The sequence below is a fragment of the Gadus morhua genome, chromosome 7, assembly GCF_902167405.1.
Source record: "Gadus morhua chromosome 7, gadMor3.0, whole genome shotgun sequence".
In the NCBI taxonomy this organism is placed as follows: domain Eukaryota; kingdom Metazoa; phylum Chordata; class Actinopteri; order Gadiformes; family Gadidae; genus Gadus; species Gadus morhua.
In genome coordinates this window covers 17,916,246-17,943,969 of record NC_044054.1, presented here as the reverse complement: position 1 = coordinate 17,943,969, position 27,724 = coordinate 17,916,246, and the positions used below count along the sequence as shown (strand labels likewise).

The 27,724-nt window shown below is 44.1% G+C and overlaps 3 protein-coding genes and 1 long non-coding RNA gene across 7 annotated transcripts; 3 read left to right on the top strand and 1 right to left on the bottom strand.

The window, feature by feature from the left end:
• The first annotated feature begins 931 nt into the window (after window positions 1–931).
• dhx33 (DEAH (Asp-Glu-Ala-His) box polypeptide 33) lies at window positions 932–9,291 on the top strand. Its single transcript, XM_030361392.1, has 12 exons — window positions 932–1,778; window positions 2,250–2,410; window positions 2,696–2,923; window positions 3,443–3,613; window positions 3,794–3,979; window positions 4,155–4,266; window positions 4,605–4,764; window positions 4,910–4,998; window positions 5,087–5,214; window positions 6,642–6,845; window positions 6,960–7,046; window positions 8,028–9,291. Exons 1-12 carry the CDS (start codon window positions 1,568–1,570, stop codon window positions 8,334–8,336), a joined length of 2,046 nt encoding a protein of 681 aa, XP_030217252.1. The 5' UTR covers window positions 932–1,567; the 3' UTR covers window positions 8,337–9,291.
• On the bottom strand, window positions 8,393–14,267 carry LOC115547291 (uncharacterized). Its single transcript, XR_003977348.1, has 2 exons — window positions 14,132–14,267; window positions 8,393–8,470 (listed from the first exon to the last, which is right to left on the bottom strand). It is a non-coding gene; the product is annotated as an uncharacterized LOC115547291 (long non-coding RNA).
• c1qbp (complement component 1, q subcomponent binding protein) lies at window positions 9,593–13,299 on the top strand. Its single transcript, XM_030361404.1, has 6 exons — window positions 9,593–9,983; window positions 10,461–10,611; window positions 11,317–11,410; window positions 11,896–11,994; window positions 12,110–12,235; window positions 12,631–13,299. The coding sequence occupies exons 1-6, from the start codon at window positions 9,731–9,733 to the stop codon at window positions 12,778–12,780; spliced, it is 873 nt and encodes a 290-aa protein (XP_030217264.1). The 5' UTR covers window positions 9,593–9,730; the 3' UTR covers window positions 12,781–13,299.
• On the top strand, window positions 14,027–27,693 carry mlxipl (MLX interacting protein like). Of its 4 annotated transcripts, none has more exons than XR_003977347.1 (17): window positions 14,027–14,511; window positions 16,234–16,340; window positions 16,835–16,917; window positions 17,529–17,618; window positions 17,728–17,793; window positions 19,924–20,098; window positions 20,749–20,829; window positions 21,514–21,659; window positions 21,976–22,699; window positions 22,845–22,909; window positions 23,248–23,524; window positions 23,739–23,848; window positions 23,996–24,118; window positions 24,672–24,799; window positions 25,410–25,533; window positions 26,001–26,125; window positions 27,170–27,337. XR_003977347.1 is itself a non-coding variant. In XM_030361390.1 (17 exons), the coding sequence occupies exons 1-17, from the start codon at window positions 14,150–14,152 to the stop codon at window positions 27,346–27,348; spliced, it is 2,949 nt and encodes a 982-aa protein (XP_030217250.1). In that variant the 5' UTR covers window positions 14,035–14,149; the 3' UTR covers window positions 27,349–27,693. The 4 variants fall into 4 exon arrangements, 3 of the variants coding, with proteins under 3 accessions (XP_030217250.1, XP_030217249.1, XP_030217251.1); XM_030361390.1 differs by having other exon boundaries at window positions 14,035–14,511; window positions 23,760–23,848; window positions 25,996–26,125; window positions 27,170–27,693; XM_030361389.1 differs by having other exon boundaries at window positions 14,039–14,511; window positions 25,996–26,125; window positions 27,170–27,693.
• Window positions 27,694–27,724: the final 31 nt, after the last annotated feature.

Sequence of the window (27,724 nt, the reverse complement as noted above, 5' to 3'; positions counted from 1 at the left end):
GATAGCGCCTCTGTAGAAGGTGATCAGGATGGGGGGGGGGGGAGAGAGTCTTTCCTCATCAGGCGCAGGAAGTGCAGGCGTTGCTGTGCCTTCATCGCCAGGGAGATGGTGTTGAGGGACTAGGTTAGCTTGTCGGTCATTTGCACCCCCAGGAACTTAGTTCTGCTGACGACTTCCACCGCAGTGTCATTGATGTGGAGTGGTGTATGACTAGGCCGAGATTTTCTGAAGACGACAATGATCTCCTTTGTCTTTTCAACATTGAGGATCAGGTTGTTGACTTTGCACCAGTCCACCAGATGTTTCACCTCGTCCCTGTAGGCCAGTTCATTGTCATCCTGGATGAGGCCCACAACAGTTGTTGTGTCGTCCGCATACTTCAAGAAGTGGTTGAATAGGTCCAAGGTTTAAGACGCCAGACACAACTCCGCGACACTCACCAGGCTGCACCAATCCAGCAGACTGCATCCGAAAAACTTGGCGGTGTAGCGGCTCTCCGGTGCGTTTGCCTCGTCAGTATAGGCCAGGTAGTTGTGTAGAACAACACAACCCTTCACCACAGCTTTGTCTTGCTGGAATTATATTGTCCTGCCAAGAATTCTTCGCTGTTCAGCCAGATATATTTTAAATCACCCGTCTGGCAATTTAAAGACGGTAATTGAAAGTCTTCCTGTCCTTGCCCCTCAAAATCTGTCTGTAGAACATTCCACAACGCCTTGTAGACCTCTGATAGAATCCTGGACACCGTGCTGGAAGCCAGTTTGTAGCTCGCCGCTACAGCCTGTTGGCTTCCACCAGAAGCCCAAATCTTTAACATCACAGCAAGTCGCTGGGCGGCATCCACTGGCATGCTGTGGGTGCCCTTATGATCAATGTGAGGTTGCACAAGACGAAGAAATTTGCCAGCCAACATTCGAAAGCATCTGAAGTGCATTTCGTCGCCCATCTCCCTCAGAGGGCAAACGTGAGCCCGTCCTCAGCCTCGTTCATTTAGTTGACGTACATACCACCTCCGGAATCTTGTCCTCTGTCGTTCTAGGATTCATTTGTGTATCAAAAGTATCTGTGTTTCGATATTTATCAGCAGGCTTTCTCTCTCGGACGCCATTGTTCCACGTGAGCCGCCCGGAACCACAACAATCAACGACCTTACCGACCAGTGGCGTCATGGGATTAGGCCAGTCTTGCGTAGCGACCCCACTGATTGGGCGGCGAATTGCAATGCGTATCCGACATCCCGACGAGGTTCGAAGACTCGAGGGCTCGCCGTAGTTAACGCAGTCGGATTTCGGGGTCGGAGTAGTATACTTTGGTAGTTCAGCGTCTTGCAGCCCTCAACTAATCAAACGAACTGATGAAAATGAAAGCTGGAACATGACGCGCTACTAGGATGACGTCAAACATCTGCGCCGAAGTACACCACGTGGGAAAGCAATCGCAGAAGTAAACAACGACAGCCCATGCACTTGTACGAGAGCTTCATATTAAACTTTTTCTGTTTATTGTCGAGATTGACAAGTACGTGGAATAATCTCAAGATTTCAGTTTTCAAGATTTTTATAAGATCATGCCCCACAATCCATATCATCCTCCGGCTAAAAAATTCAAGCCGGGGTCTGCCTTTTTCCGACTTGATAAAAATAAGCCTGGGATGCTGCTGCCGAAGAAAGGAAACATACCCACTCCTTTAGACGTCCAGAGAAAACGGCTTCCTATTTACCAGGCAAAACCTCAACTGTTGAACCAACTGAGACAACTACCGAGTGCAATTTTGATAGGTAACGTAACGTTTATATCTCTAATTATCTTAACGCTGTTAAAAGTCAACGAAGGGAAAACAACTTTTCAATGTTCACATTCAGCCCTAATTTAAAACCAATTGCATTCATATCCTTTCATTAAATTGCCTCTCCTTCAAACTTGAACCTTTTAAAGATTTCAGTAACTTTAAATAATCCAGTAGTTCCAAGTATACATATTTATCACTTTTTAATTGCCATTACCTTTACTGTCATACACTGTACAAAAGCAAATAATTGAAAGAAGATCACTTACATATTTTCTTTGAAAGTTTTCACAGACAGAAGACATGACACCTGAAAACAGGCGATTACTAAATATTCATCTTAATTCCCTTCATTGGAGGGGCTTCATTAACAAATAGCAATTAACATTGTTACCACCTATTTCTACTTAGTAGTCGTCACCTTTATGGCCTTCCAAATTGTTGTAATAATTGCTTTATTTAGGTGAGACTGGTTCTGGAAAAACGACCCAGATTCCGCAGTACCTATATGAGGCTGGCATTGGCCGACAGGGGGTCATCGCTATCACCCAGCCCCGCCGAGTGGCTGCTATCTCTCTGGCGGGCAGGGTGGCTGAGGAGACACGGACTTCGCTCGGCAAACTGGTGTGTACAGACAATGCATACAAAAGGGGGGAAGAATAATGAAAATGACTGTGCAATCATTAAGATGTGATAGAAGCCTTATTAAAAAAGGGTTAAAATACCAAATGATTCCTACACATTCATGCCACAATTGTGGCTTGATATTGAAAGGGACATAATTATGTGTGGGGAGGTAGATGCAAGTTGTGGGTCAAAAGGTTTTTTCAAAGCTTCAAAAGCGAGTCATGGACCTGAAAAGCCTTCGAGGACCCAATCAGGTAGCCAACACTTTTCTCTCCCTGCTAGGTCGGCTACACGGTACGATTTGAGGATGTCACCTCATCCGAGACCAAGCTTAAGTTCATGACGGACGGCATGTTGCTTCGCGAAGCCATCGGAGATCCTTTAATGCTGCGCTACACCGTGGTGGTCCTGGACGAGGCCCATGAACGCACCATGCACACCGACGTGCTGTTTGGCGTGGTGAAGACCGCCCAGAGGAGGCGTAGAGAGCTCAACAAGGTCCCACTCAAGGTACCGGGACAGTTCTCCATGTATTTAAAATAGATTATCAAGTCTCATTTTAAAGTTTCTTCTTTTACTTGTTATGACTTGCTTGACGTAACACCTAGTATAACTGTGTACTACTACATTATGTACTACTAACCCTAACCCTATAACTGGGTTTACAGATATGATCTGAGATCCTTTAAAGTCCCAGTGTGTAACAATACAACTTGCTCGTAGCTTAAATGAACCTGGACATATCGGTGGTCAATGCTGATTTTAAAAATGTTATCAATAAAATTACCTCCTATAACTGATATATTCTACAAATAAAAAAGGCTCATAGTTTACAAGAATCTTACTATGGACACGCCCAAAACTCCTTCCACTCACGCCACCCCGGCAGTTGAGCAACGCTAGTTTGTGTCAGTAAGTGTGGACCAAACACTGCTACAACACATTGAGTTTTTCTTCAGTAGTTTTATGTTTTTTGAGTAATGCGCTTAAGTAAATACAACTTGCATCTTATTCCAAATGCCTCTCCAGGTGATAGTGATGTCCGCCACCATGGACGTGGACCTGTTTTCGGACTACTTCAACAAGTCCCCGGTGTTGTACCTAGAGGGCAGGCAGCACCCCATCCAGATCTACTACACCAAGCAGCCCCAGTCGGACTATCTCCAGGCTGCACTGATCACCATCTTCCAAATCCACCAGGTGCTGCTCTTTCTTTCCTCTCGTGTTTGTTGAGAAGGGTAACTTCTCCAGTATTGATGTCTTTTTGAGGATATTGTTTTTCTCTTTTATTTTTTTTGCGCTCATTTTTCTTGAGCCAACAAGAGACTTCCTTTATAAACAAACAAACATTTGAACCCCGCCCCCTTTGTTTATGTGCAGGAAGCGCCGCCGTCCCATGACATCTTGGTCTTCATGACGGGTCAGGAGGAGATCGAGGCCCTGGCGCGGACATGCCGGGACATCTCCAAACACCTGCCCGACGGCTGCGGGCCCATGCTGGTCATCGCCCTGTACGCCTCTCTCCCCCCCGCACAACAGCTCAGGGTCTTCCAGCCTGCTCCAAAGGTAAAGCCAGAGGAAGGGTTGAAGCTTTTATCAGAAAACTACAGTCACGGAGGACATGGCGGTCCAGTACGATACGGAACGATACGATTTAGCTTCTTGAAAGGAGCGTTACCATTATTATCATATCATTATCATATATATCATTGACGGCCTTCTTGTGTTTGTTTTTCCCCAGGGTTGCAGAAAGGTGATCCTTTCAACCAACATTGCAGAGACGTCAGTTACAATCTCTGGGATCAAATATGTTATTGACACTGGGATGGTGAAATCCAAGCGCTTCAATCCAGGTCATCTCATAATTATTATCTGAATTATTCCTAATGTCATTCTATTCTTGCATTGATCTCAGAAGTCAAATACTACCCATGTATGCCCTCCCATGTTCTAATATTTATAATATTGTTAAAATTAAGATTTCAGTCATTAGTAGGCAAACAATACATTTATAATAAATGTTGTCATTCCTTTTATCATACAATGAATTTGATGTACATTTCACTAGATACCTAGTTCCTGATAGTGCTTGTCATTTCTGCCTCATCTGATTGTATATGTTCTATGTTTATATGGGTTGCATGTAGGCGTGGTTTGATTGACATTATGTTCTGTGTATGTCTGCTGTCAGATAGTGGTCTGGAGATCCTAGCAGTGCAGCGGGTCTCTAAAGCCCAGGCCTGGCAGAGAGCAGGGAGGGCAGGCAGGGAGGACTCTGGTCTCTGCTACCGCCTCTACACAGAGGATGAGTTCGACAAGCTCATCCCCATGACCGTGCCTGAGATTCAAAGGTTGGAATGAATGTAGTTCTTTGTACGTTGTCGCTTACACTGTGACTTTTTTCCATACTTATGGAGGTTTCTACTGTGTCTACTTTTCTAGGCCAATATGATTAAATGTTCTGTTTGTTTGTGTATGTGTGTGTGTGTTCTGCAGGTGTAATCTGTCCGGTGTAATTCTGCATCTCATGGCTCTGGGGATTCCGGACGTGCTGAATTTCGACTTCATGTCTAAGCCTTTACCCGGTCGGTGGTCCTCCCAAGCGCTCTTCTGTGAATGTGCTCAGAAGGTGTAGTGGCCTTGGATAGAGTTAACAGATCTGTTGTGTTCCAGGGGCCATCCATGCTGCTGTGGTCCAGTTGGAGCTCCTGGGGGCCCTGGAGAAGAAGGAGCAGCTGGTGACCCTCACTGCTCTGGGCAAGAAGATGGCCAGCTTTCCACTGGAGCCTCGATATGCTAAGGTAAAATTCCTTAAAAAGAAATACACATTACCTTCTGTTTGTATTCACTTCATATACACATCCAATATAGGTGTGCTATGATTGCGATTAGACAAGCAGAAGTTTTATATTAAAGGGGACAGATTATGAAAACAACACTTTTCCTGGGATTTGGGGTGTTGTTTTGGGTGTTTTTGGTGTTGGATATTTTTTGAGTGAGATATGCATTTCTGAAAGTACCCCGCCTACAGCTACCAAACAAGCGAGTCAGTTACGGCGCCCCCTCCTAAGTAGGAAGGGGGCACATTTGAATATTACCTCCCACTTCCCCACTCCCCTCCAATCAGAGCATAGCTAAGATTTTGTGGACCAGCAGACGAGCAGCTCCGGCGGGGGGAACTCGGCGGCAGCTCAGCTCCGGGAGTACAATCCCTTTCTCTGCCAGCGGCACCGCCGGAGCTGCCGGACTGCCGCCGAAGCTTCGGTGGCAGTCCGGAGGAGGAGACATGGAGGAGAAAGGGATTGTACTCCCGGAGTCTAGCTGCTAGACTGCCCCCGAGCTGCCCCCGCTGGACTTTTCAGCTCCCGGAGGACACCCGCCGGAGCAGCCGGAAAGCTTCGGTGGCAGTTCAGCTCCCGGAGTACACCGCCGGAGCTGCCGCTGAAGCTTCGGCGGCAGTCCGGCAGCTCCGGCGTGGGTAGCTCGGCGGCAGTTGGGCAGCTCAGCTCCATCAGAACAATCCCTTTCTCCTCCATGTCGCGGTTCATGGACTTCAGAGAGTCAAGGCCAAAGTTCCTTTCCCCCAAATCATCTCATCCATGGCCGGGATATCCCCCACTACGAGTCTTTACTTGTTGTGAAAGTGCCAGAGACGTCAGACGACAGTCTTTATGATTCATAATATCATCCGAGGCGCACATAGCTTTTGGCCGTGATATTAGATATAATATTATATAATTACCAATATATAATATTATTATTATTATATTATATATATATATAGAGCCCCAGGAGTGTGGATGTGCTCCTTTTAAACTTGTACAACTGATTCCGTCTTGTTAATAAGAAGATTCTGAATCGATTCACGGTTTCCAAAAATCTGTTTTTTATTTGTATATTATATTAGTTATTATTTTAAGTTTGTCTTTGTGTGTTGACATTATTGCAATGAGATGTTATAACCGCTTCTACTACATAATCTGATACACACATAACTCTGCCATCATGCCATCATAAACCACACCGCCTTGCATAGCGCATATCGGACTGGAGTAGATCCTGAAATAGATTTTGAATCTGAAATCGTTTGGAATTCAGAAAGAAAACATTGATTCCGAATCCTGACCCCAAGAATTGAAGCGAGTCGTGAGCCCAGATGGATTGACAACCCTGACAGCGAAACTCTTGCCTCTACTCTTCCCTGACTCGGTGTCCCCGTCCTGTTCAGGCCATCCTGCTGTCCCCAGACTTCTCCTGCTCTGAGGAGGTGCTGGGCATCGTGTCCCTGCTCTCTGTGGACACGGTGCTGTACAACCCGCCGACTCGCCGTGACGAGGTGCTCGCCGCGCGCAGGAAGTTCACCTCCAGCGAGGGAGACCACATGACCCTGCTCAACATCTACAGAGCCTTCAAGAAAGTCTCTGGCAATAAGGTCAGCCTAACGTCCAGATGCAGGAAAACGCAAAACGACCATCAAGCAAATTGTACACGAGGCCCAGACAGATTGCAGTCTCAAATTACGTAATATATATATATTTTTTTACAGGAGTGGTGTCGGGAAAACTTTGTCAACAGCAGAAATATGGGCCTTGTGAAAGCAGTCCAAGCCCAGCTCAGAGAAATCTGCCTAAAGGTATGAAATAAAACCCACTGGGTCCATGAAATTGTCTCACCACACACCGCTAGCGTCCCGAAATGTCACGCCTTCTTTTTTATAATCAAATAATAATCAAATACAAAGCATAATCTGCACAGATTATCAGGGTAATGGCTTCACCAGCCGTTTCACCAGGGATGGCAACGTTAAAGATATATGTACTACTTTAAACAAACATGTATTTGCACACTGGTGGGAAATCCCGGGCAACGTCAATCATAAACTGACCAAACTGGGTAGTATAAAGAGCCATCCGAATTTATAAAAATGATGGTCATATATTTGGGTAATAAAGGTACAATAACATACAACAAACAATAAATCATAACATACATGATCCAATGGATGGGAAATCAGCCTGTGTCCCCCCAGAGAGGTCCGCAAGCTGACGCATTGTTTAATGCGAGGACTTCTTATACAGTGGCACAGGTCTCAGAAATGCTGAGATCAGCTCTGCGCCACACATAGTGTGTGATGGAAAAATGTATCATGTTGTTTCCCCTTCATCATGTAAGCTCTGTCTCCCATTCCTTGCATTGCCCAGCCACTCTTGTCCCTAGCGTTATCTAACGTTAACCTTTATGCCTGGGGTATACCGGTCACGACGAGGCATCAGAGATCCCCTTATGCATTCTTCTCCTTGATGAGAATACAGGAAACTCTGTCCTTAGGTAACCATTATTTTGATTTGATCATTGCGATCGTAATGTGGGGTCCCATAGTGGTTACTTCTCAGTTGGACCCTTGAGCACCCCAAAGATGTCAGCGAAAAGGCATAATCAACAAATGGCAACATCCCATTGCAACACCTCGCAAATGTTAGCCATATATGCATGGCCAAAACTCTTTCAAAGAAACCGAAAAATCAAACTGTATTGGATTACCAACCGCTAACATTAGCCTCATTACCTCGCCCCCCACACCTGACCTCCCCTGACCTCCGTGTCGCCCCTCCAGCTGAACATGAAGCTGGAGTCGTGCGGGTCGGACACGGTGAGCGTGCGGCGCTGCCTCGCCCACGGGATGTTCGTCAATGCCGCCGAGCTGCAGCCCGACGGCTCCTACGTGGCTCTGGACTCCCACCAGAGCGTGGCCGTCCACCCGTCCTCGGTGCTGTTCCAGGCCAAGCCGGCGTACGTGGTGTTCAACGAGCTGCTGCACACGTCGCGCTGCTACATGAGGGACCTCTGCCTGGTGGACGCCGAGTGGCTGGTGGACGCCGCGCCAGAGTACTTCAGCCGCAAGCTGCGCCACGCCAAGAGCTAGGAGAGAGGGACAGAGATTGGTCTTGGTAGGCAGGATTTTGATTGTTTGATATTTTGGCGGGATTCAAACTCCATGACGGCTCTTTCCTTTGGTGACGGTGGATCCGGGATGGAGTCTGCTCCCCTCCCGGCTGCCTATGTGAGGTAAAGTCGTGGTTAGTGGTGACAGAAGGAATATCGGTTGATAGGATGGATTTCTCTACCTCTCACCTGACTGGCATGTGTTTCAACAGCCAATGGCTGCATTTTGTATGTCTTGAAAAGTCCCTGTGACCTCTGGACTTTAATTCATATTTTGAAACCCCTCTTTTGTCAGTTTATAATGGTTTAATCTTGCCTGTTGGAAATAACCAAAAAAAGTATGTTCTCATGTTCACAGCTTCAGATTTTTGCAGGATTTGATTACAGCCTGGATCACAGAGATGCATGTTTACAGGGGCAAAATGCATCCGAAGATTGATTTACATGATATTTAAACATTCTATAATTTTTCACCTCTAGAAAAAATGCATGCCCATCATGATCATAATTCCTTTGAGATTGTGTTCACTTGATAAGTTTATAATATTATTCCCAGGAGCTCTATGATCTTAATAACATATATTAAATATTGAGCAATATGTACATGGAAAACAAATGCATACGTGCATGACTCCAGTTACAGATCACCCCTTTCATTACTTATAATATTTGTCTTGTATTGATGCAAGATTTACAGTTAGTGCCGATACCAAAAACAAGAATTGTCAGCAGTGTATAGATTTCTTTGGATCTGTTTTATATCCTACGTTTTTGTAATGTCAAAAATATGGACCTATCAGATAGCCTAATATGGATTACGTTGAAGTGTTTTGTATCACAAACATTGGCATCGAAATCAACTGCTGCACTTGCTTGATTCAATCTGTTTTACTATGCCACACTTTAAAAGGACACTCATAAACTCGTAATATGTTTTTGTGGTTATTGGGATGAGGGTATCAAACGATTAATAACCAGATGGACATATCTGATGGCATGAGAGGGAACCGCTGACTGAACGTGGATGAGTGACTGATGGCGCAACCATGAACGCAACTTCCCCAATCACGCGCCCTAAAATTAAATCGAATTTTATTCTTTCGTGTTAGCAGTTATTAATTCATTAAAGTATTAAATCATACTGTACTATATATATAAGTAAATTATAATGATAGATAACTCTGGATAGGATTATCAGCAACCGCTTACTATTTCCGGTTCAGGGGTCATAGTTAAGGGAGGTCAATGTGTCCTTCCACTACCACACGTGTTATCTGTCAGCCGGAAAAGCGTACTGTAGGGGAGCTAGTTGCCGGTTGTCTTTTAGTCGTGCACACATTACTTTTGTAGTAACGCTGCTTCTTATATATAATCATGTTAAAGTCACTTTGCCGTGCTGTCGGAACGGCTGTTCGAATTTCCACAATAACGACTTCCACCAGCCGAGCTCTACCACTCTCCACCACGACGCTATGCACCCCAAGTTCGGCAACGAGCCGGCCTTTTACCCGGTCTCTGTGGATGATGAATAACAAGGGAGCCTCTTCTGGATATCGGCCCAAACTATTCAGCTCCAGAGTATTGAGTCCATCTGTGTCCTGTGGATGTGGAGCACTTCATACAGAAGGTAACTTTCATTGAGCTGCGTTACTATGCTAGCTAGGCATTGGCCCACCTGCTGTATTACATGTTGTAAGAGATATGTTACGCAAGGACGCTTGTTTATGAAACCTTTATAATTGTGTAGCCTCTCCTGCATATTTGTACTCTTTAACGCAGTTTGTCAAATAGCATATTCATCGACATAAGGGTGCTGCACCTGGGGATGTAAATTCAGTAGAGGTCATTACTAATTATATTGACCAACAATATGGGCAACCAATATACGGATCTTCATTTTCAGCAGTGTTTTGTATTTTCAAATATACTTGGTTTATCTAACGAACTTCATTATTGAAATGCGTTTTAACCAGGTGGCATACAGTTGTTATGAAATATAATAACGGTTTTATTTGCCTATCGTTTATCAGACGTATTTATTGGAATAGGTAAAATATGGGACTTTAAGATATTCATTTACAATGTTATTTCTGTTCACAAACAGGCGACAAGGCATTTGGCGATTTTTTGTCGGATGAAATCAAAGAGGAGAGGAAAATCCAGAAAAGCAAAACCCTTCCTAAAATGTCCGGTGGATGGGAGCTGGAGTCGAACGGAGCAGAGGTCAAACTTAGCAGGAGTGTGTCTGGAGAAAAGTATGTACTACTAATCTAGTCTAACTGTCCATACTTACAAACTTCATGTTTTTGGAACAAACGTTAAAGGAACAAGCATCTGAACACGTAATTTACATTAGTCAATAAGCAGATGATTTTAAACACTAAACATGAGAATAATTAAATCATACAATCGACATGCATTCATTCTAGGTGCTGCCCAACTTAAAGCTAGCATATAAAACAGTGCATGGTCATGGGAATCAGAAAATGTAGGAGAGGGACACTGTTACTTGTTTCAAACTCTCAATCACTTTGATAACGAAAAATACAATGCAGTTTGCAGCTGTTCTCTTAACTAGATTGGGGGAGGGGGCTTAGAAAAGGTCTGGCAGGTTTGTCACAACTAGTCCAACATCCAACATGTATTTCTGTTGGTATGCTGTTTTAACTACATTCTGGGCTGCAGTTGACCATCACTGAACTTTTAACAGGATGTAATGTATAGTTAAAACAATGTGTGTATTTATAGTTTAGCCGTTATTTTATATAGAATGTAACTGTCGTCTTGCCGCATCATCCAATTCTGAACATTCTCACTGACTGGCATCTTTAATGTATTGTAGTATATAGCTTTTTTTCCAGGGAATGTCTGTTTTGTAAAAAAACAAGGCACTTTTTTCATGTCATTTATTGTGGCCTCTGGAATACACGTTTGTCATATTTTTTCTTCTTTTTTCTTAGGATCATTGTGACATTCAACGTGAACAACAGCATTCCCCCGAACTTCGAGGAGGAGGCTGAGACAGGGCAACAGCAGCAGAAGGGGGAGGAGGAGGTGAGCCACCATGGCCATAGCCAGCTTTGAGGTCACCGAGGTCCAGACCTCGCTAATTTCTTTGGAGCTAAAAATAAACTGAAACTGAATACAACTGGATAAAAAAAATCTGCGGTTGAACACTCCTCAGAGATGAATGCCTGCTTAATTCAGTTTAGACTTGTCATTCTGTATCCACTGTGTGTGACATCTTGGGGTGCAGTCAGAGGAAACGAGCGCCGCTCCCTCCACAAAACTAAACCCCTGCAACTGAAGCCAAACCCCCAACCTCAATATTTTTCAAACCCTTTCTACGGCCCTCGGAGCCTCTAGGATTCAGACAGTTGGACTTGGTTCCAAAATTATTTTAAGTCTTGCCTCCTTAAACAAAAATTCCCAGAGCAAAGCTCATCTCTCATAGAAGCCGACTCTTGCACAAGCTTTTCATCAACCCTTTAGAGTTCAGAATCATCTAACGTTTTGATCACCTCTCCTTCTCTCCATAGCAAGATATTGTGTCTACGCCAAACTTTGTTGTGGAAGTAACGAAACAAGAGGCAGCAAAGACTTCCTTGGTGTTTGACTGCCACTTCCCCGAAGATGAGGTGAGCAAGGAATCATCACCGTTCTCATTAACGAAACCCCCACACCCGGTCGGTCTTCTCAATGGACCCGGCAAGGTTCCAGACATGAACACGAGTGCTTCTTTCTCTCCTCCAGATTGCTCACGGGGAGGGCGAGGAGGAGAGTGACATTTTTGCCATCCGTGAGGTCAGTTTTCAGCCCGAGGGAGACGCCGATTGGAAAGAGACCAGCTACACCCTCAGCACAGATTCTCTGGACTGGGTAAGAGTACTGATGTGTTGTTTTAAAAGACAACATGACCATGTTTGATTTAGGCATTTGATAAGAATGGTCTCTGGCTGTCAACAAAATGATACCATCGATCCAACAATGTCTACATTTATAAACCACAGCTTAACGTCAATAGCATTTTACGTGCTCTGATAAATATATCACCCTTAACAACTGCTTGTTTTTATAAACCAAAGACAATTTAGCGTCTGAATCTCTTCTGTCAACAGCCGCAAGCAGTGTGGATTATGACGGTTCAAATGTTTAGGATTTCATAATCTTTCTAATTCCTCTAGATAGACTAACGCCTATCATTGCCTTTTTGAAACCATGCAAGTGATTTCACTGGACCCTTCCTTATCCTGTGGGTTCTGTTTGTGTTCCAGGCCCTCTACGACCACCTCATGGACTTCCTGGCCGACAGGGGAGTGGACAACACGTTTGCCGATGAGTTGATGGAGCTCAGCACTGCCATGGAGCATCAGGAGTACATCAAGTTCTTGGAAGACCTCGGTAGCTTCGTAAAATGCAAATAATTGATTGGAAAGAAACAACCTGATGCTCCTGAAATGGCCGTCTGTCGCACTAGTGTCTGACTGCGTCACCCGTCTGCAACTGTTCCTGTGATGTGTTTGTTCTTGCCTGTAAGGCAATTGAAGTTTGTATTTGAGAGCCATGTAAATATTTAAGTTGGTAAAATGTTAAAAATGAAGCTTAGCTTTATTTTAGGACGCGTGTTATTTCTAGGGTCTCGGACAGTGCATACACATTTATAGGAACACAACTTTTGTAATCCTTAAAGAAAAGCAGAGATCACGTTGGTTAAGATGTAAAAACATCCCATTTAGTTCCCACTTCTTCTGTTTACATTGCCCTGTAGTCCAGGTTTTACAGTGTATTCACATCAATAGTAATAACATCTCTTCATGCTATGTGTTCCTTTGGAAATGATTGGGCTTTCTTGGACCGTATATAGAGATGACACAACTTCTATCTGATTGGTCTCTGTCCAGAAAACAAATGAGATCTGTCTAATAAAAAATATTTCATATAGATTACTTTTTATTTTTGCTTGGTTTTCAAAGTTCAAAGTACTTTATTTGTCATTGCCATAAAGACAACGAGACAGTAGAGGCAACCAGACTTACACAGCTAAATAATAATAAATAACATTTAATAAATAGATTCATAAATATCATACATAAAATAATGTGGCATATGTCAATGGTTTGAATAGGCAACTGTATTAATTTAAGTACTGTAGTAATCCATTTGTTTTCTATAGCACTTTTCTTGGCACCTAAAGACGCTTTACAGGAGCACATAAAACAAAGATACAAACATCGCCTCCAAATGGTCTTGCAGTATGGCTCCAAGGTACTTTACTGGAATTGATTTACTTTATGTCCAAGAAAAGGTGGACTTTGCATCTTTTACGAAGGGCTCATACCAATAGACCGTATGCAAAGTAAAAGAAAAGTTATTTGTTTCTTAAATTATGTAATGCATAAATCATTTACATAACCTGTTATTCAAATGTATATTTGCTGTTCTTGCATACAATAACAGACGGGACATTATCTGATATGATGTATTCTAAATATGGAAATCTCAAAGAAAATTAGTGATCGAGAAATTCCACGCCGCTCATTATTATTCTGGGCTTTCACGCAGAACAGACATTTTATTGCACAACCGGCTAGCCTACTAGCCCGAGATCAAAAATAAATAATGAAATTTGGCTCGGCTCCCTGTTATTGACGAACGAAGGCCTAGACGTTGTATTTAGTGAGGGTGACTGAGGGCAGAGAGGGCAGAGAGTTAGGTCCTCCCATACCCATGGAGCCGGGGGGACGAGTCGATAAAGGAGAAAGTTCACTCACTCACTTGTAGATCGATAGGAAAATGGCAATGGCCAGAAGAACCTCTCCAGACAGGTCTGGACCGTCCAACCAGAACCAGCTTCCCGATTCCGAATCTGATTCGGATACGGAGGGAGACGAGCAAGACCCAGAGGTCGGTCCCACTGGGCCGTGGAGTGTCAGGTCCTTGATACGCACTCAGGTCATCCACAGCGGACACTTCATGGTGTCGTCGCCCCACAGCGATTCCACCCCACGCCGACGGAAAAGCGGTCCTTGGTATGACTTTGACACCGTGAACAGGACATGGTGCCAGACCTACACGTTCGGCCCGCTTAGTGCTGGTAGTCTGAGCATTGACCCCACGCTCAACCGCTTGTTTGAGTGTATGTCACTGGCATACAGGTACGTAAACATACACCCTTCACCTTGGCTGTGTTGTTTCTAAATGGAATTGTTCCAAACATCGGATATTTTTATTAAATGTTTTTAAATTGAGTATGAGTGTTGGAGAGAGGTAGCCAGAGAGCGAGAGAACGAGTCCGATATTGGATGAAAAATATATTTTGTTGTGCAATAGAGGGCAAATCTTAACTGGACTTTGCTTCTAGTTTGGCGGCATAGGAAGGATTGTGGTGCAACTGAGTGGAGGGCTGAAGGAAGACCAACAAAGTGTCTGGCGTTTAGTTTTTAAATATAACCAGCTTTTTACTAACTTTACTTACCTACTAAAATGCAAGTAGAACAATGTCTTCACTGTATGCAACATGCATTGGCCTACTTGTTTTGAATTTGCAGAACGGACAGTGTTTTGTGTAATAATAATTGTGTTGTGTAAAACCCGTTGGCCCTGGGGAAACATCTGTTCGTCCTCGTCTTTTCCCTGCTCTGATAGAGCTGACGGGTGCCCAGCAGATCCTTGAAAAAAATGAATTTTCCTAACCATGAATTTCAATCTCACTTGAAAACTACTTTTTAAACCAATTTATTGACGTTGAATTATCAAGTGGATGGGCCTACTGAAAGAAGAACTACTATTGAGTTGTATTTACAAGACAAGAACGGCTTACTTTCATTGCATGTTGGCCAATCTTTATAGTTCTTGTAAGCAATAAATTAAGCAAACAAATCCAGAAACATTTTGCAATCATTACACCGTATTGTCTTATATCTTCTTATATAGACTCATTGAAATTATATGACCAAGGTGTCACAAACACACCTACTTCTGAGTCTGGTTCTGATAACATGGAGCAGACGTTTTTTGGTAAACAATGCTATTAGCTCTGTCATTAGTCACACTGAACTGTGTGCTGTGTCCGCTGTTTCACGCTGCTGTGCTTGCAGGCTGAGCACATCAGGATGAACACTTTGACAATGATTCACCTGGCTTCCTAGCAACTTCTTGAGCACCTTCCTAAAATGCCCCCCCCCCCCCCCCCCCCCCCCACACACACACACACACACCACCACCTTACTCTCTATCTGTCCCTGTCCCACTTTCTGTCTCTACCTCTCTATCTCAGACTGTGTGCTTGTCTCTCTTTCTCTCTCTAAAGCTCTTTCGTTCTACATGTGAGGGAAACCTCCAGAATTAGGTCAGGGACAAAGGACAACTGCTCTTATTGAAATGGAGAGACGTAAAAATAAATAAATGAACATAGACATAATGAGGACTTAAAGAGGTTTGAGAGTAGTGTTTTTTTTTAACAATATGGCCATACACTGCTTTATTATCAACTACAACTTACACCCCCCCCCCACACACACACATTTTGTGGGCTTCTCAAACCATTAAAAAAATTGAATAAAAATAATACCAAATCTCTCTCCCTCCCTCTTTTCCTGCTTCTGGGTTGAGGAGTACTACCTGGTCAGGCTTAATGGCAGGTGTTTGGACATTATTAGTCACAAAATGAGTACAGTACAGAGGGAGTACATAGTACTGTATGCGTCCATCTGCCTTCATTGTACTTCCTCAGGGTTAATTCTTCAGTGAAGTTAACTCAGTGTGGTGCTCTGAACTTTGCCCCCTCTTTGCTATAATATGGTCCTATTCACTGCTAAATTCAAGCCAAATGCTAAGTGTATAAATCGTTTTGGTTTGTGAACTTTTTTGTTTCCCAGCGGTAAGATTGCGTCGCCAAAGTGGAAGAATTTTAAAGGTTTGCGCTTGCTGTGGAGGGACAAGATCCGTCTGAACAATGCCATCTGGAGGGCCTGGTACATTCAATGTAAGTGTTGTTATTTAGTATTCAGTCGTTCTAAAAGGCGCTTCTAACCAAAGTGACCTACAAGTGAATCTAGATGTTATTTAGGAGCATTATTTTAAGACAGTCACAGGGTATTGACACAGTACTTTTCTGCTGGGAGTCAAAACAACTATCCTGCCCCAATTACCTACACAAAATCTACACAAAATGTGGGAAAACAAGCTTATCTTGTTGTAGTTGCTTGTTTGACCTGCCAGCTCCTCCTGATAAACCTTTTCAGAGTCCCTAATTCTTCACTGCAGCATAGCATCGTCCTTTATCCTCAGTGCCAAAGAAAGAATCACTGTATACTTGTGTTTATAGTTTAGTTTATTAAGGGTTAGGGTTAGGGTGCATAAAATGTTGATGTTGCATAAAATGGTAGGTTGAGCAGAGGACTGGTGTGTCATTTTGTGTGTCTTATTAATGATGCATGAATGATGAGTCCATGTGCTGGCTGACCCTCTTGGCTCCAGACCTGGAGAAGAGAAGGACCGCGGTATGTGGTTTCGTGACCCCCCTGGAGGGCTCTGAGGCAGAGGCACATCGCAAGCCTGAAGTGAGTCTCACACGTTCAAAAACACACAAAAACACACAAAAGCACGCACACACGCATTCACATGCACACACACACACACACACACACACACACACACACACACACACACACACACACACACACACACACACACACACACACACACACACACACATGCGCACACACACGCACACAGACACGCACACACACACACACGCACACACGCACCCACATGCACCCACATGCACCCACATGCACACACACACACACACACACACACACACACACACACACACACACACGCGCACACACACACACACACACACACACACACACACACACACACACACACACACACACACACACACACACACACACACACACACACACAGACCAGGTCAATAATTTGACAGATAGATGGCGGAGAGTAAAAAATACATTTAAACCAGGTATAATGTCAGTTATAATTGATTATAAGGTAATCGCTCTTGCTGTAGTCTAAATCATCTATTGTTGCAAATATTATACATATTATGGTTTTAGCAGACTTTTTTTTAGCCTGTTTGTGATTGACACTGCTATTTTGATATATATGCTTTTATAAATGTTTTTAAATTTGTTTTTTTGCTCAGGCCATCGTTTTAGAGGGCAGCTACTGGAAACGCAGGATTGAGGTAGTCATCAAAGAATACCACAAGTGGAGGATTTATTACAAAAAGAGGGTAACTACTCAGTACTCAAGCTGTATTAGTGCATAATCACTAGAACCTCATCATCAATCTTTTCTCAATAAAACAATGTTTTTTTGTATGTGGACTCAACATCACATAGCGTCTTTATTCTATCTTGCAACAGCTTCAGAAGAATAAGGATGACTTCTTCTCCATGCTCCAGCAGGTAAGAAAGTTACATAAAATCAACTGTATTTATTTACCTGTGTCTATGTGTGCATGTGTGTATGCATGTTTTAGTGCACATGTGTATTCCTTTGTAATAATGTATGTTTTTGTGTTGTGAGTGTCCTAACAGTGCAGATGAAGTAAAAGTGCATGCATGGGACTATTGATGGGTTGTGATTGGTCACTCAGGAACATAAATTATTGGACCGCTTCTATTTATCTGAAATCTTTAACCTTTAAAATGAAAAATATGAAAATATACTTCAGTGTTCAGCCATGTTGCATGGAATTTCATGTTCATTGACCTGAGGGGGGAAAGCTAAAAAAAAGCAGACAGGTGAATGAAAGTTAAAACCAGGAATAGAAACGTGCATGCGCCACTGGTGCCCATTGACACATTTGGACCAACCGTACCTCTAACCCACCTCCTGTCTGCCTTCTGTTCATTCACGTTGCTGCAGCGTTTGAGTTTCTTCAATCACACCTGACCCATTTCTATTTCTGAAAAAAGGTCAGATAAAATAGATTAATGAGAAAAAGTTTTGAGAAGACCACTCGGATCTGGTGGCAACTAGATTAACTGAGTCGCCGACTACTTCCTGCTTGTTTTCTTATCTTATCCTCCCATCTGTTTGATTTTCTTTGAACTTCATTTTGCTTATAATGCCATTTATTTTTTAGGGTTGTATTGTGTGATTTGGAGTTCAATAATTATGGTTTGACTCAAGTGAAAGATAAGTACAAAAAAAGTCTAACAATGAACCAACTAATATTTGACTTGTAAAATCTGTATCTTTGAACAATGCCGATCATTCATTTAAACTCGTTGGCATTTTATACTGAAGTTATAACTGATTAATAATCCATGGGTCAAAGACCACTGGTCAAGTTTTTATGCCGTACAATCGTTATGGCATAAAGGTGAGGAAGTCATTATTAATATTTTACTGATGATGAAAAACAAAACATGCTAATTTCTTTGCATGTATCCAATGTATTTTACAACGGATATTACCACTTCAAAAACAAATGCAGGTTGATTTCAGTCAAAGATGTGTTTTAGTTTACTTTTAAAATATTGGTTCAAGGGTAATTTAAAATGTTCTTCACTGCATGCTTTTTCGGACACAATAATTTGCACCAGACCAAATAAATAAACAGACGTGTGCTTCCGCGGCAGGATTTACTAAGCCCGGCAACGTGTTCTTTCCTCTCTTGTTCGGCTTGCCAGTTAGTGCTTAGATCCCCCTTTTTGGTCCACACGTGTGAAATCCCCAGAATTAGGTCAGGGACAAAGGACCACTGCTCTTATGGAAATGATGAGACGTAAAAATAAACGAAACACACAAAGAAGAAATAATGAGCACTTGTCCAGAGGAAGTGGCAGGGGTTTTCAGAAACAATATGGCCATACACTGCACACACACACACACACACACACACACACACACACACACACACACACACACACACACACACACACACACACACACACACACACACACACACACACACACACACACACACACACACACACACACACACACACACACAGACACACACACAGACCTGTCTAGGGTTCTCCCCCCCACCCCGGTAAGTAAATAAATAAAATCAAATAAATATATTTGGCAGTTTTTGGTTGGCTTCAACATAATGGAAATCGCTTCCTTTGAATTTGGGGTGTCCATATAAATGGGAGTTAACGTTAGCGTGGATTGGGAATCTGTTGGTCAGGCAGAGCAGAGCACCCAAAAAGCACACTAGAACAGACTTACCTCAACTAAACTGTAAGTGACGATTTTTGATGAGTGCTGCTTGTTTTCGTAATATTCGATTATGTTAGGAGAGACTTGTCAAAGTAAATTCTGTGTGTTCTTTATTGAGAAGTTAAAATGAAGGCTACTTAAAGTTCTGATTTTGTTAACAAAAAAACGAAACTTATTTGATCCATCTGAATGAAAAACCGTATATTTTTGTTTCCACAAATAAAATCTTTATAGTGATTGCAAATGTCAAACAGGAAGTGAGGATATGCGTTCCCGTGTCCATATGTCTTGTATATTTGGTGAAACCCTCTCATTGTTTGAATTATGCGACAGATTCAGTAACACACTTTCTTCACCAGGATCAACTCTACCGGTCCGAGCTGGAGAAATGGTCTAATCAGATTTACCAGGAGCCCGAAGCGGCACCAGAGGAGGCCCACATGTTTGACCTGGACTGCTTCCTGTCCAACACCTCGGATACCCTGTTCACTATGACCCAAAAGCCATGTCCGTGGTCGAGCGACAGACACAACAGTGAGTGGTATATACACTCACAGACACACACACACACACACACACACACACACACACACACACACACACACACACACACACACACACACACACACATACATTCACACACACACAAACACACACGCACACACACACACACACACACACACACACACACAGAAACACGCACGCACGCACGCAGGCACGCACGCACGCACGCACGCACATGCATGCACGCACACACACACATACACATGCAAACACACACACATTGCAAAAAAAGGGATGCAAGAGTGATACTTTGAAACAGTACCAGCAGCTGGATAGTCTGTGACTCTTTAGTGCGTCAGAAGAAGTGTGTTCCGTGTTGGACGTATAATATGCACTACGTCTTTCTCCATTATTTGAAGGTTGTGAAATAAGAACAAACAAGCTTAATGTTTTGATCTTAAAGGAAAGTTTTTTGGATGATAGATGATTTTCGTAGATCTTACACAGGACTGAACATAGTACTGTCAGCCAACAGAACTATGTTCGGCCACAACTTCAGCCAAAATGTGTGTCTCCAGTCATTCCGATTCATTTGACTGTAGCCTTTTTTGCATAGCATAAAGAAAGAGTCTCCATTCAAATCCAAACGTTCTGTTCATGTTCCCCTATTCACTCGTCAGCATACACCAGCAACGCTGACATGATCCAGCCTGCTCTGACTCCACTTCAGCCCAACTTGGACGATTTTATGGACATCCCAGGTACTGTTTGATTCTTTGTAGTTTGTGTGTTTATATTTTTCTACTTGCGCATTATGACTCCTTTTTGCTGTCAATATGCAAACAGATTTTTCAATTGCCATGTGTTGTTTTGCGATAATTCATTTTATTTATGAACCACTTTTATTCATATTAACTTTAATGCAGAATTACTCTAATAAGTAGGCATTTTGGAATCTATTACCAATCAGATTACAGACTTTGGATTAAAGGTAATAAAAGCATGTATTCAAAATAAGGAAGGTGATATCATGTAAACGCTTACCAAGTACCTCTAACCACTATGCTCCATCACCAGTTTAGTCTATTTCCCAACGTATTCACATATATTTTAGATATTTTCCGACATCTGAGGGAATGGTAGGTCTTTTGTTGATGTCTGCTAACTCATGATAGCACATTTGGATTCCTATGCTTTCAACATTTAATGTGTGATATTTAAGCCTTTCCGAAATGCCTAATTTGAACCTCCTTTTGTGAACAAATCCTACTCGATTCCTCATTCAGCCAATTGGTCAGAGAGTTGAACATTTGTATATGAATACAATCCCGCCTTTGACCAAAAAGGTTTTCGCTATACATTGGTATTTATTGTGTTTTGGTGTCAAATAACATCCACCTCCTATGGCTGCACGTTTTGCTATCTCATTAAGATCTCTTTCTCAGATATATTCATGAACTACCGGCTTGATTCCATCGACCAGTCGGGTTTTACTGACTTTGGGTATTTCGACGGCCCCTCCGGCGGAGCGTTCGCCCCGGTATCAACACAGCAGCTTCTGACGGACACCTCCCAACAAAAACTGGCTGAGGTAAGTCCGGCCCCTCAGCCTACCTTGTAGTTTATAGTTGTCCACTAGGTGTCACCAGATTCCCATTCTTTGTTGGCTGGTTCGTGTTGTAGATTCTACCTGGATTCAGTCCTGTAGTATTAGCACTAAGCCTGCAATTTCTGAATATATTGTATTTAGATTTGTTTAAAGCTAAAAATAAATGCTACGAGAACTGCTAACCATTGGATGCTTATCTTTTTTTCTTTCTCCTTATTCTTGTAATCTTTCATCTTTGACCTCATTCTCGATTAATATAAAACAAAGTTAATAATACATATATTCAATGTTCTTCCAGCCTGGGGAGCCATCGGGCAGCCACCTCTCCCAGGTGGCCTCCTCCATCCCTAGGCCAGAGCAGGCCAGGTCGGGCGGGGACTGTGACTCCTACCAGTACCCCGGCCTCATCCCCTCCTCCTCTCCCTACGGCCAGCAGCAGCAGCAGCAGCTGTACCCCAACCCTCCGGTGCCCGTCTCCGTCGCCAACCCCTTCCTGTACCCGCCCCTGCCTCCGCTTCCCTGCCACAAGTACGCCTACGTGGACGCCCCGGGCGGCGCGGCCACCTCCACCGTCATCACCCACACGGCGTCCTCCCTGTCGTCTCCGGGCTCCGACATGCAGCCTCACAGCGGGTACCTCTACCTCCAGGCCGCCTGCCACTCGGCCGGGACCTACCCCCCCAGTGTGGCGATGTCGTCCCCGGACCCGGCGCAGCACGGAGCGGAGGTGCTGCCCGCCCCCGCCGGCACGTCCCACTGCTTCCCCGTGGGACCCGTGCCGGGGGCGGGTCTGGGGGCGGGGCCTGGGGAGGGGCCGGGCCTGGGGGCGGGGCCGGGGGCGGGGCTTGGGGTGGGGACGTCCAGGGGGAAACACATGCAGAAGACGGCGGAGGCGAGGGGGGATCGACCGGCCGTCCTGCCGGGACCCCCGGCCCCGGCCCCTGACCCTGCACCGTCCACTTCGGCCACGAGCTGCCTGGCCAAACTGCTGTGCTCCACCTCCCATCACGGCTCCAGAGCGCGTCAGTACACGCCCGTCCTCTCTCGCCCCCTCCAGGATGTTGTAACGTAGCCATGTTCTGCATTGGGTTGCATGCTAATTCTTACTCTTTATGATCCAAAATGTAAAACATCGCTGAGCTTGTCGTTGTGTGTTTATGGTTGCAGGGAAGCCGAATATGGGACTTGACACTACCTGGTCCACAGTCAAGGGCCAGAAGTCAAATTCGTTGGTGAGTGCGACATTTTTCTATTTTTTCTATTTTTTCTTGTTTTCAATTTTATTAGATCAATTAAAAAGCATAGAGGAGGGGTGATATTTGTATTTATATTTATTGTTTCAACATAGTTGGGGAATTGTGTTATCACATTTATATCATGATTACATGAAGGACAGGCAATAGAGCATGTACACCAGAATGCATTACTTCAAGGGATCCTATGCTTCCAAAGCCGGTCATTGCGTGTAATGACCACATGTTATCACAAAGAGCTCTTGCCCCTTATGACCTTAATCAACATCCTCCTCACTCAGGTGTAACTGACGTGTGGATCTGATCGTATCCTTTAGCTATCAGCTAGTAGCGTGCATGGAGCAGAGGCAACGTCCCCGCTGCGACTTGTGTCTGCGTGGCCTGCAGGGGGCCGTCTGTCGGGGCCAGAGCCCAGCCAGAGCCCTCCCGTCCTGGGTTTGGTCGGACCCCAGGCCAGCATGTCCAGGGGCCCGCTGGGGGGGTCCTCCCGGCCCACCCTCAGCACGGCCACCTCCAGCTCCAACCTCCTGGTGCCCAAGACGGAGAAGCATTCTCCGGTGCGGGTGTACAGCCCGGACGTGATCAACCTCACCGGTGGGCTGACCTGATAATCCATGGTTCTTCCTGTTTTCTCCTTTCCTCCTTCTTTCTGGTTTGGATTGCAATAAATTGTTTTTTTTCCCGGCGTTTCATATTATTTGCTTCTAAATGGTAGAAATGTATTAGTAATCATAATAGCCATTTTTGATACTTAATTTTTTTATTGAATGGTTATCTAAAGCGTGATTGTGTTTCTATTCTATCAAAGGATGTTTCTCTGGACACGCAGGTCAAAAATCACCATTGGGGGCCCTGGATCACATTTCCAGGCCAGAATCATTACACTCATTCTCCACACATGGAAAGAGCGAAACAAAAGTAATTCATGTTATTTATTTGACCCTGTGCATGTCATACTGCCGAAACTAGACTGTGAAATAACTATACTTCAATGCTTTGCTACTACTGAAACACAAATACCGTAGCTATACTACAAAAAACATTCTGACACTGTAATTTCTCCAGCAAACAGAGACCAGGAGAATAACCCACATCTCAGCGGAGCAGAAGAGACGCTTCAACATCAAAATGGGATTTGACACTTTACATAATCTGGTCACAACCCTAAACTCCCAACCCAGCATTAAGGTGAGGGTTGGCTCATGTGGGCTATGTGTAGGAAGCTACACATGTGTACGTCACCTTCAGTTCATCTTAATGCAAATATCCACCTTGCAGCGAGGCACATTGTGCAAAGCAAGATATTTGAGAGAGGCACGTAAAACATTAAGAACACCATGATGTTATAGGTAAAAAGACAAGTAGATGCATCAAAGTAGGAATTGCTGGTGGGCAATTTGAAAATAGTGCAAGGTTTTATATTATGGTGACAGTTTTGGATAGTAATTAGCAGATGGTATGAAAGATTAAGTTCATCTATCGATTTGCTAAATGATGCCTAGATGTTAAATCTGTATTTATCTAAGCTACACTTTTTGATTTGTTACATGAGGCTTCCCTGACAAGCCATATTTATCCAAGCTGCATATATTGATTTGATATATGATGTTTCACTGACACTGGTGTTCATCTTGAGGCAAGCTGTGGCTGTGTCTGGAAGCTGTGAGTAACGAGTATCACTGCAGTGAAGTGAAGAGACGCCAGCCGGGTAACGCCTCCTGGGTGTGTGTGTTGGCTCCAGATCAGCAAGGCCACCACCCTGCACAAGACCGCAGAGTACATCGGCAAGATGCAGCAGGAGCGATCCACGCTGCAGGAAGAGACCCAGAGACTCAGGGAGGAGATCCAGCTCCTCAACTCTGCCATCAAGTGAGACGGAGAAACGCACTCACTCATACTCCTGTGTGTGTGTGTGTCTGCACGTGGGAATGTGTGTGCGTTTGTTTCTATGTGTGTGTGTGTATTTGCTTTCAGGTGTGTGGGCATGCATGCACATAGGTTCTGTGTAAATGCCAACCATTGTTTTTTGTTATGCAATAATATAGGTACAATTATATTTACGCTGGAAAGAAAGAACATGGTTGGGGACGTGTGAAGGGTCTACATGAATCATTCACAACTTAGGAACAACCTTTGCTCAAGTACAATGGAAAGAACAAAACAGTTTAAAAACTGTAAATAAGTGATAATCTAGCTGTAGTTTCAAATGCTAGATAAAAGAAAAAATCGAACCAAAAGATGGTATTCTGGTAGCGAAATAGTCTTGTGGTCAGGGGATGTCGGACTCCCATCAGAAAGGTTGTGGGTTTGAGCCCCAATGTCTGCAGTCTACCTGCAGGCCTCATTGAGCAAGAGGCCCCATTCCTTCTTGCTCGTGAAGGTATTGCGTATTGAATTCACTGTAGGTTGCTTTGAACAAGAGTCCTTACAAGTAGAGCCGTCCTCCGGTTCTTCCAGTGTAACATCTCTTCCTCTGCAGCGTGTGTCAGCAGCAGCTGCCCGCCACAGGAGCGCCCATCACCAGGCAGCGCTTCGACCACATGAGGCAGAGGTTCAGAGAGTACGTCCAGACACAGACACTGCAGAACTGGAAGTTCTGGATCGTATCCTTTTGCACCCAGATAGGCTTGGTTTCATCATGAGGTGTCAATGGGTCGACGATCGGGAAAGGCCTCACAGGCCCGTAATAGAAAAAGGTGATTACCGATACCAAAACATGAAACAGAAAGTCCACAAAATGGAATTCATTTTTGTTGTGTGTTCATTTTATCGTGCATCCTTGGTCAAATAAATGTCTTCTTTGGCGTTGGTGGTGGAGGACGATCGGCCGTTGTTCAATAAAGATGGGTAAAACATGTGCAAATGCTTCTCTACAGCCTTATACTACGTTCAGTGCAGACACGTTTTGCATGTGTTGTTCTGATGTGCAAGTGTCTAAATGTGGCCAACATTCATTCAGTTTTCCAGCCTCGAAAGAGACGTGCTGTGTAGCTCAACCGCATTAAAAAGCACGCCCTACTGTGTATTTCCCGAAGGTCATGTTGTTATCCTTAAGCCGGTGTCAGTTCAGTATCATCGTGGAGCCCTTGTTTGAGTCCTACAACGCAGTGGTGTCCACTGCCACCATGGAGGAGCTGTGTCGCACCACCCTGTCCTGGCTGGACCAGCACTGCTCCCTGCCCTCCCTGAGACCAAGTGAGTCCCAGAGAACCAGCTCGGCCAGAACCTCCACACACATTCCACAGACAGGCCTCGGAACACACTGAAAAGACGACTAAAGAGACTATAATCTATACTATACATCCTACTTACTTTGGATACTTTCAGTCAACCTATACCCTATGTCCCCCTCCGTCTAAGGGAAATCAGTCACCGTTGCAATCCTATGTGGCAATATCGCCCAATTCTCGTACGTATAAAAAGTGCTTGTTTTTTCAACTGACAGGCTCAGATTGTTATTATAAGTGTCTGGAAAATCCAGAAGTTATCCTTTAAAGGGGACCTATTATGCTTTTTGACTTTTATGACCTAAAAGCGTTGTTATAATGATTGATAGTCATATTTAACCATACACAAAAAACGATGTAGATTTTCGGGAAACTCTTCCTCTCATCTGGGCGCATTCAGCATTCTCTGTCAACGCTCGGTTTCGTCCTTCTCCGCCCCCTCGCCCCCCTCCTGCCAACCCAACTCCGTTGTGATTGGTTACCTTCGTTGAAGCGCTCGCGCGGGCAGATTTGACCAGGCATATGGGGGCGCGGCAGGAGTGCCTTTACGTAGATGATTTCCCTGAAATGTGTACAAGTGAATGCAAACGCTGTCCCGAGTGTTTAGCGCTCTGCACAGCCACCCCAGACTGTCAGCTGGGAATACGTCGAAATGCATGTACGTCATTATTTGACACTTAAGTATGGTTAAACATGACTATCAATCATTATAACAACGTATATAGGTCATAAAAGTTGAAAAAGCATAATTGGTCCCCTTTAACCAGAAATCCATCCGGCCCTTTCATATGGTTTTATTTCTACACACCTTATTTTAATGTCTGCTCACAGCGTGTCTGGAACCAGAGTCAAATTGCTTGTATTATTCAAACATACAGTTCAACAGGACAGTTACGACTGATTATGTGTGTGTGTGTGTGTGTGTGTGTGTGTGTGTGTGTGTGTGTGTGTGTGTGTGTGTGTGTGTGTGTGTGTGTGTGTGTGTATGTGTGTGTGTCTCTCCCCCCTACAGTGGTCTTGAGCTCTCTGCGTCTCCTCAGCACGTCCACGTCCATCCTGAGTGACCCGGGACGCCTACCGGAGCAGGCCACCCTAGCGGTCACCCAGGGCCAGGGAGTCTCATGCACCCCCACCCTGGGTGATGATCGCCCCCTCCAGCCCCTCCGACGGGAGAACACACACCATATGTGAGAGAGAGAGAGAGAGAGAGAGAGAGAGAGAGAGAGAGAGAGAGAGAGAGAGAGAGAGAGAGAGTGGGAGAGAGAGGGTGGGAGAGAGAGGGGGGAGGGAGAGAGAGGGGGGAGGGAGAGAGAGATGGTGGGAGAGAGGCTTGTTTCCATCACCAATTGCAGCTACAACTGTGTTTTCATAAAAAGACTTTTGACCGATTATGTTTATATCTGGACTGTATGCTGTTATCTTTGTTGGATTTAATGCCTTTTGATGTATAATTGTAATTTGTACAATTTATTTTTAATGGCCCAAATCTTGTGCAATCTTGTATATTATAGATAAATGGAACAAATCCTCTGGTCATTTGTGAGTACCAGTGCAGTGCCCACTCAAA